General features: G+C 31.9%; 1 protein-coding gene and 1 pseudogene across 1 annotated transcript; one reads left to right on the top strand and one right to left on the bottom strand.

Annotated features, from left to right (window-relative positions):
- The first annotated feature begins 1,018 nt into the window (after positions 1–1,018).
- On the top strand, positions 1,019–1,465 carry LOC117913275 (monothiol glutaredoxin-S5-like). Its single transcript, XM_034828226.1, has one exon. The coding sequence runs from the start codon at positions 1,019–1,021 to the stop codon at positions 1,463–1,465; it is 447 nt and encodes a 148-aa protein (XP_034684117.1).
- A 4,514-nt stretch (positions 1,466–5,979) lies between these two features.
- Positions 5,980–7,220, bottom strand: LOC117913274 (annotated as a pseudogene).
- Between the last annotated feature and the right edge of the window lie 2,808 nt (positions 7,221–10,028).

The following is a 10,028-nucleotide window of genomic DNA, read 5'->3' as shown; positions in this document are numbered from 1 at the left end:
TCTACGTTTTTTTCTTTTTTCTTTGTGAGTTGTTGGTCATGCCCATTTGGTTTTCTCTTAGAAACCTGTTTGAAATACATTTTGACACACCTCCCGCATGTGAGCCCATGGATCGTTATATGAAATGATGCGTGTAAAAGGTCATTTTGTGTCTATTGCTTGTGCTATGTTTTTTATGTTCTCCCTTTGTCATTGGTGCTCAGCCATAGAGGGGATCAGACTTTCCATCTCAGCTTGAAAGATAAGAGGACGCAAGGGATATGCTCCCTGTTTGCGAATACTAGAAAGGTCATGGCTATGCTCCGCTCATTTCATCTGTAAAGGAGACATCTAGCTTGTTTTGTACTGGTGACTCAAATCTATCCATAGAGGTGGCATTCTTCCGTCAACTAAACTTGGAACCCTTTTAAGAGAGACAAACCATGTCATTAGCTGTGGATATAAAGACAAGACTAATTGGGGCAAGGAGATTGGAGGAGTTCATGGTTCTGTGATAGAAGGTATTTTGACTGTGTTCAAGATGCATGCACGAGATTGGATTTCAATGTGTGGCTATAATGGGAGGTTCAATACGTCAATGCCATTGCTCATCCCCCTCATACCGTTGTCAGCCACTTTCTACACCCTCTCACCATCGTTTCTCTCACTAAACCATACCTCATACCAATTAAATCTTTCACGCCTATACCCATATTTCCATTACGCCCATGCCTATCACGTATCCACCATGCCTACGTCCTCACTCACTCCTCCCATGCATCCGCTCATCTCACCCCAAGTTTCTCCATTCCATTTTTTTTACCACATGCAGCTAGTGTCTTGGCCATGCATGACCACATTCATATCCAAAATCACTTATATTCAACACCTGTCAAGCCTTCCATGCATCGGAATCATTAACAAGCCCACATCCTCTATACCATTCATACCCATTTTTCTTTGTCTACCAAGCCCGCTCTCTCCGCTTTCTCTCTCATCTCTTTCTTTTTGTTATCTCTCTGTTGTCTGTATTGTTGCCATGCACCAAGCACTTCCGTACTGGACATGGGTTCCGACCATCGACGGTGGAAGCTCCGCTGGACTGTCAAGCGCGACAATTGAGACGAGTGACGACCCCATGAACCCTGGAGTGGGAATGAATGATGTGACTTGCATGACGAAAATGGTGTCAGAGAATGCAGTGATTGTGTTAGGGAGACGTGGGTGTTGCATGTGCCATGTGGTGATGCGGCTGCTATTGGGTTTGGGTGTGAACCCTATTGTGTTCGAGGTTGACGAGGAGGATGAAGTTGCCGTGGTTGGCGAATTGTCTAGAGTGATCGTTGGCAATGATGCGAAAGAAGGCTGGACCGCCGCCACGACTCCTCTTTCCATCGTGCCGCCGGTGGTGGAAGCTCCCTCTGAGGATGATACGCAGGTGGAGAGGCAAGCTGTAGAGAAGATGAAGTCTTGGGCTTGGGCTTAAGCCGGGGCACTAGGCCCAATTTTGTGATGGAGATAGGTTTTGGGCTTACCTATGTTGTTTTGGTTTTGGGCTTGCCCATGAAGACATTGGACTTGGGCTTGAGTTGGAGAACTAGGCCCAAGTTTGTGATGGAGATGGGTTTTGGGCTTGCCTATGATGGCTTTGGTTTTGGGCTTGCTCATGATGGCATTGGATTTGGGCTTAAGTTGGAGCCCAGGCCCATTTGCATTGATGGATGGCCTCATGCTCCCTATGCTAGCCACTCTCATGGCCCAAGTCCATGTTGAGATACCCATTTGGTTTTTTCAATTCTAAATAAGTTTTCAAACCTCTAGTCTTCGTAACTAATTAATCTATTCATTCATTTTTGTTTTTATCTTATTTTATTTTTACCTATTATGCTAACTCAACTTAAACACAACTAAAAGATAAATTATTAGGATGGAATATTGTTTTTAAAACCCAAAATAATTTATATTTCATCTTCTTTGCTTTAGTTATGTCTAATCACCATATATGAAAATTTTTATATAATTAATTTATGTTGACTACAATGAATTTTCTACCATCCAAATTTTAAGTCCCATCTTCACAACTTATGTCTTTTAAAATTATTCTTCAAAAATCCGACTTCCTAAATTAATTTTCAATTTCAAATATTCGACTATTTACTTTCATCCGTTTAGATATTATTCTTGCTATTATTATTATTAGTCCGTGTTTATGTATTTAATTCTTTTTAAAATCCCAATAGTTAAAATCCAATTCTTCAAAAATCCAATGTCCTGATTTAATTTCCAATCCTAGAAATCCCGTTATTCATTTAAATCCTATTTTCGTCAATTAGAATTATTATCCCATAGTTATCTAGTTATTTAAGGTCTAATCTTTCAAAAATCCCATGTCTTAATTTAATTTTTCAATAATTCGTTTAAATCTTATTTTCATCAATTATAATTATTATCCATAATCATCTATCTATCTAGTCTAATCCTTCAAAAATCCCATGTTTTAATTTAATTCTTCAAATATTCATTTAAATCTTATTTTCATTAAATAGAATCATTATCCCATATTTATCTAGTTATTTAAAGTCTAATCTTCAAAAATCCCTGTCTTAATTTAATTCTTCAAATATTCGTTTAAATCTTATTTTCATCAATTAAATCATTATCCCATATTTATTTAGTAATTTAATTTTTCAATAATTCATTTAAATCTTATTTTTCATCAAATAGAGTCATTATCCCATATTTATCTAGTCTAATCCTTCAAAAATCTCATGTCTTAATTTAATCTTTCTACAATTCATTTAAATTTTATTTTCATCAATTAGAGTTATTATCACATATTTATCTAGTTATCTAAAGCCCAATCCTTCAAAAATATCATGTCTTAATTTAATTTTTCAATCCTAAAAATTCTACTATTCATCTAAATCTTATTTTCATCAATTAGAATTATCATCCCCCACTTATCTATTTATTTAAAGTCCAATTCTTCAAAAACCCAACGTCCTAATTTAATTTTCAATCTTAAAAATTCCACTATTCATTTTTTTTTCGTTTAAAATTTTGTTTTCCATTAAGTAGCATTATTATTCCATATTTACCTATTTATTCTAACCGTTAAAGTTTAATTCTTCAGAACCCGACTTCCAAATCTAATTTCCCATCTCAAAAAGCTCCACCGTCCGTATACCGTGTTTGATGATTATTCGCATTGTTAATGCTATCCCATCCACTTATTCATTCAGTTATTCATATACCAAAGATCTCATCTCTAAATAAATTCTTAAGTTTTCAATCTCTGAATTCGCATCTTCAATCTCTAAAATTCCATATTTCACAATTATTTACCTAATCCTTATTATTTCACCATCGGTATTATCTCATTCCTTTACTTATCTACTCGTCCACTTATCTCCTCATTTGAAATCCCGAATTCCCAAATCATTTTCGAGTTTCCAATCTCGTTCAAATTTAATTTCAAAAATTCTCATTCTCACATTTAATTTCTGAAAGTCTAATCTTCAAATAACTCTAAAACTCCAAATTTTAAGTAACCTTCGAGACTCCAATTTTTCAAATAAATTTCAAAAATCCGATTTCCTCTCCATTGGTTTTAATTCCATTTTTTGAACCATCTTCTGTTCCTCTTGATTTCAATAAGCATGAATGAATTTTTCATAATTCCAGAATAATAGAATCTGTGATATTAATTCATGCAAAATAAACGGGTTGTGGTGGGGGCCTTACATGGGTGACTTTATGATTGATTGATTGATTGATTGATTGATTGTTTGATTTGATTATCATACATGATTGATTTACCCTACTCTCTGACATGCATGCGATTATTCCTAAATTGTGCACTAACCCTCTCTATTGATAGCGCATGGTGGCTCGTTGCCCAGGTATATACCCATTTTCCCTCTAATCGTTGTCTATGCATGTCTCGATTCTTATATGTGCATGATCATTCAGGATATTCATTGATTTACTCATCAATTGTCATGTCAGCTTCATTTTATTAGTAGAAACCCGACTTTAGGAACTTAGAGGGGTGCTATGGTCTTTACCGTACCTTCCCAATAAGTAACCTGACCCCCGAGTCCGATCCGATTTTTTGTAGATCACCTTTTCCAAAATAAGGAGTCGCACTTAGGGTTTTCTTTCTTATTTTGTTTACCCTTTCAAAAATAAAACAAAAATAAGTGGCGACTCAAAGTCATTTTCTTAATCAATAAAAAATCATTTTTCAAATTAAAATCGAGCTCGCCATCGAGTGGAAAATGCATGAGCTGGGTCCACACAGTCACAATCACAAATATCAAATATGAGTTGATTGTACATGAATAAACGCAAAAAAAAAAAAAAAAAACGCTTGAAAGATATTGAAGCATCTAATCATTTTTTGGTCTAATCTCAATCCCTTCAATAAGACTTGTTTCCAATGACCATCAAACTGCTTGATAGCAATCTCTAGCTCCATATTTTCTTCTCCTTCGAGCAAAAATCTATTTTATTTTTTTTTAACCGGCTAAAAAATTAATAAAAACTGCATTTTTTTAATAAAAAAATTGAATTTTATTTAAAAAATAAAAATGATAAAAATATTTTAAAAAATTAATAATCCGAAAACCTTTTTCTTAATACAATTATAGAATACTTTTCTTTTTATATAAAAATGAAATTGTGATTTTTTTAATAAAATTGTAAAAATAATTTTTAAAATAAAACCTTAAAAACATTTTTTTTAATAAATAGTAAAACCCTTTCTTAAAAAAAAATTGTGGAAATAATTGACCCATTTATATATATATATATATATATATATATATATATATATATATATATATATATATATATATATATATTGCGGAAATAATTAAATCATTTTAATAAATCAATTTATATAGTCCTCTTATAATTTATTTTGTATATTTTTGCAATCAACATCATAATGTCTTATTGTATATATAGTTGTATCATTATTTTTTAGGTATTTATTTAATTTTCATAATTCCCTCCTCTTGCTTTAGAGACCATACTCATTTGGCATAAAAGGGTGGTATAAATTATCACCATACCTTGATTTGAATCCATACATAGTTTACAAAGTTGTCTTTTTCAAATAATGAGTCACATATGGTTTTTTTTTTTTTTTTCTATTTTATTTCCCTTCTAAAAATGAATAAAATGAATTGTGACTTCAAAAACTTGCAAATGATTTAAAAAAAAAAAAAAAAAATCAAATTTCACAATAAAAACGAGTCTTATTATCAAGTGGAAATGCATGTGAACATAGTTTGGATGATGATAAGATTAAATAAGTTATTATATCATTTATCATATTTTAATGAAACATGAGATAAGTGATGAGATGATTTATCCAATCTTTTTGTTTATATTCTTTCTACATACTATATTATAATTTTGAGTAAAGGTATGAGATATATTTATAACATATATCATAAATTTAGTTTTCTCATATGTTTTCTTTTATTAGGCATTTTATTGTAAATAAAGAATGATTAAACATTAAGGCTATGTTTGGTTCTAGGAAAATTTGGGGGATAATGTGAGAAAAATAAAAATACAAAAATAAATTCGAAGTCAATAAATTATTTTAACATATTTCTCCAAACTCATTTTACTTATTTTCCTCCATTATATAAAGATTAAACAATTTTAAAATATATAAATTTATGATTAATTTTAATTATATTTAATTTTTTTTTTCATATTTTTAGTGATGAAACCAAATAAGATAAAATCATTTTCCTTGTTTATTTATTTATTTATTCTCATAAATTATAACTAGGGTAAACGAGATTAAATGAAAGTAATAATCGAGGTAGATGAAGGTGAAAAAGTAAAATGAAGATGCAAACTTAAAAATAAGTTAATAATTTTTATTTATTAATTAAAATTATTTTTTAATTTAGGTTTTATTATTAAATTATTTTATCAAATATTCTTAAAACTAAAAGAGCCAATAATCATTATAAATATAGAAATTCTTCCCTTAAAAAAATTTGTCAATTAACTGACAATATGTTTTGAAAATATGAAACTCAAAAACATTTACAAATCACCTTTCGGCCTAATCTCAATCCCTTCAACAATGAGACCGTCCTTCCAGTGACCGGCTTTCACCTCCATCAAAGTGATCTCCAACTCCGTATCTTCACCTCCTTCGATAAAAAACTCACCTAGTTCTATCTCAAACCAACTATCTTCTCTCTTTTTTGGATATGGTAAGTCACTTCTTATAGAAGAAGTGGGTTCTTGATTTTCTTGTGATGAAAACAACTTCATCACATTGCTGTTCATCCAAGTTTTCACATCCTCAAGACCTAGAAGCGCCTTACCGGGTTCTTGCGATGAATACAGTTGAGTCAAATTATCATTAATCCAACTTCTTACATCTTCAATGCTCATACATTCATATTCAAGGTCGTCATGTTCCGCCTGCTCTTCACTTCTATATCTAGCCAAATAAATTACTCTTGTGGTAGTTTCATTTCCAACAATTTCAATTGATGATTCAACTGGGACGTCTTCGAATCCATGGGAGCGTCCAGCATGGAACACAAGATAAGCCGCATAGTTTGTTCTAGGAGACAACATGCAGGTGTTTATCCTACCCCTGATTTCAAACCAGCAAACTGCTTGAAGATATGCGACCTCTGGAAATCGAGACTCTGGTAAAGAAGTCCATTCCCAATAACCAGGAGTATCGCCCCATATTATTGTGAGTTCTCTTGAAGCTAACATATAGCATTTCTTTCCACTGCGCTTCTCAAGCCAGAAACTCTATATGATGAGAAAAAAGAGTTAATTTTTTTTTTCTAAAAGTTTAAAAATGAAAATCAACAAGAACTATTATTGATGCCACCGTCTTCTTCAAGAACGAATAGCGTGCGTTTTTACCTTTTTGCCCTCGTCGATCAACAGAGGATAATCACAGAGAGTGAAGTAGAGCTCTTTCTTGGAGGAGAAATGGCGACAGGACGAAGACTCCGATGACTGGGCGATGATCTCCCGACAATCGGCAGGCAGGAACCTCTCCCACAAAGCATCGACTCCGCCGCGGACAAGAACACCGACGCCACCGCCGACATTCTGCAGACGTCCCGGGGGCTGGTCAGCGCCAGAACATCCGCAATGCAACCCTCCGGCAGTGAGGAGAAACCATGGCCGGCGGCGCTGTGCTTTGCAGAGCTGCCTGCCACATTCTTCCTCTCCATTTCTTTCAAATCTTATTCCTGCTTTTCTCATGTGGGAACGGTTTATATTGGTGAGAAAATCCAAGTTTTCTTCGAGGTTAAGGTTGCTCCTTTTTTTTTTTTTTTCCTTTTTTTGGCCTTTGACGTGGAAGAAGATCTGAGCAGTAAATTTAAAATCCAAAAATGCAAAGGCGATGGAATCTGAGTCGGATCCTATGCCCTTATGGTTCTGTGCTTTATGGGCATGGTCCTTTCTTTTCTCTTTTCCCTTTTCTCTTTTCCTTTTTCTTTTTTTTTTTCACTCGTTTTTCTTTTTTCTTTTTAATTTACATTTACTTAAAAAATGATAATTATTAATATAAAATTATTTGATCATATTATTGCTCTCACATGGTGTATGTTCGGACTTCTTTATCACATAGGTTGGGTGCCATGTGCTCAAATTGTGAAAATTATATTTATTACTATTTTACCATAATTTGTTGACACGAAATATTATGTTTGGATATAAAAAAAAGGTAGTAAAAAAAATAATAAATGTGATGGTGAAATTAACAATATTTTTCTTAAATACAATATAGCAAATCAATAAAAAGTAATAACTTAAAATAACCTTTGAAAAAAATGAGTTTTCATAGGTACTTGGCTCACCTAGTTGCTCTGCACGAGTAGGATGAATTTGTGAAAATGATTAACAGTTTTGAATGAATTTGAAAAAAAATTTAAACTCGGATTGGGTTTGAGTTTATAAATTTAATTATTAAAAATATTTTTATTTATTTATTTTTATTCATTTTTTTGACACATAAAATTTTTTATAGGATAAGACATGCATGAAAATTTCTCATATCATCCTAGGTCTAATTGAAATGACGTTCGGATGAGAGTGATCCATGCCGAGTCTGCCCTCATCCCAATCCTGCCTCATATTATCCCTAACACATACTATTTTGCTAATAGATTATGTGAACACAAGCTCTTTGGTCGTGATTAGATAATAAGCAACCTTAAACAAGGAAATGGACAACAATATTATCCATCAGATAAAATATAATAAAAATATTAAAAATGATAATGGAATTAGCATTCTACGTGTAAAATATAGTAAAACAATACAAAGTAGTAGTTCTATATCACTTCTAGAAAGTATGTCAAAATATGTCTATATGTACAATCTAATGACTCACTCCTTATCGATAATGCCCTTTTTGAACCAAAGACTAGAATAAAATATACTTACATAACTTCCATTTTTCTTTAACTCATGTGAGATCTCACGCACCACCTATGTAGAACTAGTCAGCTAGGCACACGTCTCTTGTAGAAATAGCCAGAGAAGTCACATATTTGATTAAGGATCAGCTCCCATTGTTTCCCCTATAAATATATTCCAATTCAGACTAATGTTTTCATGACTTTTTAGAACACATCTCCACATTTAAAAGTAAAACGTTACAACATTCACATGAGAGAGATCAAGTAAATGGTATATTGGGAAAACAAGAAATTAAGAAAGGGAAATGAAAATTGTTCAAGTTTTTCCCATTCACTACTTCATAACTAACTGCTGCTTGGCCAAATTATAATAGTCTTAAATTATTAAAATATCTTTTTAAAACTAGAGTTCTAATCTTAGAGTGTATTTGATAATGATTTTATGAAGTGTTTTTAATCTTTTTAATACTTGAAAGATAAAAAATTTCAAGTGTTAGAAATAGTAGAAATACTTCATAAAATTACTGCTAAATGCACTTTTTGTCCTTGACTTTAACCCATTTTTGTGAGGTTGTTTTACAATGATTCTAATCTTATAGTGCATTTAACAATGATTTTGGAAGTGTTTGTAGTCTTTCTAATACTTTGAAACATAAAAATTTTCAAGTCCTAGAAAGAGTAGAAATACTTTTTAGAATTACTGTCAAATGCACTTTTTGTCCTTGAACTTAACCCATTTTTGCCCGGTGTTTGACAATGATTCTAATCTTAGAGTGTGTTTGGCAATAATTGTAGGAAGTATTTTTAATCTTTTTAATACTTGAAAGATAAAAATTTTCAAATGTTAAAAAGAGTATAAATACTTCTTAAAATCATTGCCAAATACACTTTCTATTCTTGACCTTAACTCATTTTGCCATGTTTGATAATGATTCTAATCTTACACTGTTTTTTACAATGATTTTAGAAAATATTTTTAATCTTTTTGATACTTAAAATAAAAATTGTTAAGTATTAAAAAAGTAAAAATACTTTCTAGAATCACTACCAAATATAATTTTTGTCCTTAATCTTAACACGTTTTTGATAGGTGTTGACAAGATCAATTTTTATCGTTAGTTTGTGCTAAACCTCCTTTCAGAACCAAGACTAGACAAAAATCTACGTAGATAACAAGCAAGTGACTTAAGATTAAGGGTTAAGATAAGAACTCTATTCTTAAATAAGATTGGGGTATCATAAAACATTATTAAAAGTAGGTCAAGTAGTCAAAGAGTTTTTTCCTTATGCTTATACATGGTTTGGATCATTTATGTAAAATAATGTCTTTATTAATTAGTTAGTAGATAGAGTTCTTACCAATACATTTGGCATAGTGAGGATAAGCTGTAGAGTGAAAGCTGATTGATGGAGAGTCAAAATTACTATGGATGGTAGAAAATTTGCATTGAGAAAAACAAGATAGAATGACATCTATACAGCTGGTGAAGGAATCTTTTGCTAACACAAGTGTTGACAAGGAGATTCTTCATCAACTATAGAAAGGCTATCCCATCTTGTTTTTCTGATATATTCTCCACCATCTGTAGTTGAATCTGATTCTCCATATATGTT

The sequence above is a fragment of the Vitis riparia genome, chromosome 4, assembly GCF_004353265.1.
Source record: "Vitis riparia cultivar Riparia Gloire de Montpellier isolate 1030 chromosome 4, EGFV_Vit.rip_1.0, whole genome shotgun sequence".
Classification (NCBI taxonomy): Eukaryota; Viridiplantae; Streptophyta; class Magnoliopsida; order Vitales; family Vitaceae; genus Vitis; species Vitis riparia.
This window is presented reverse-complemented; position numbering and strand designations above follow the sequence as displayed.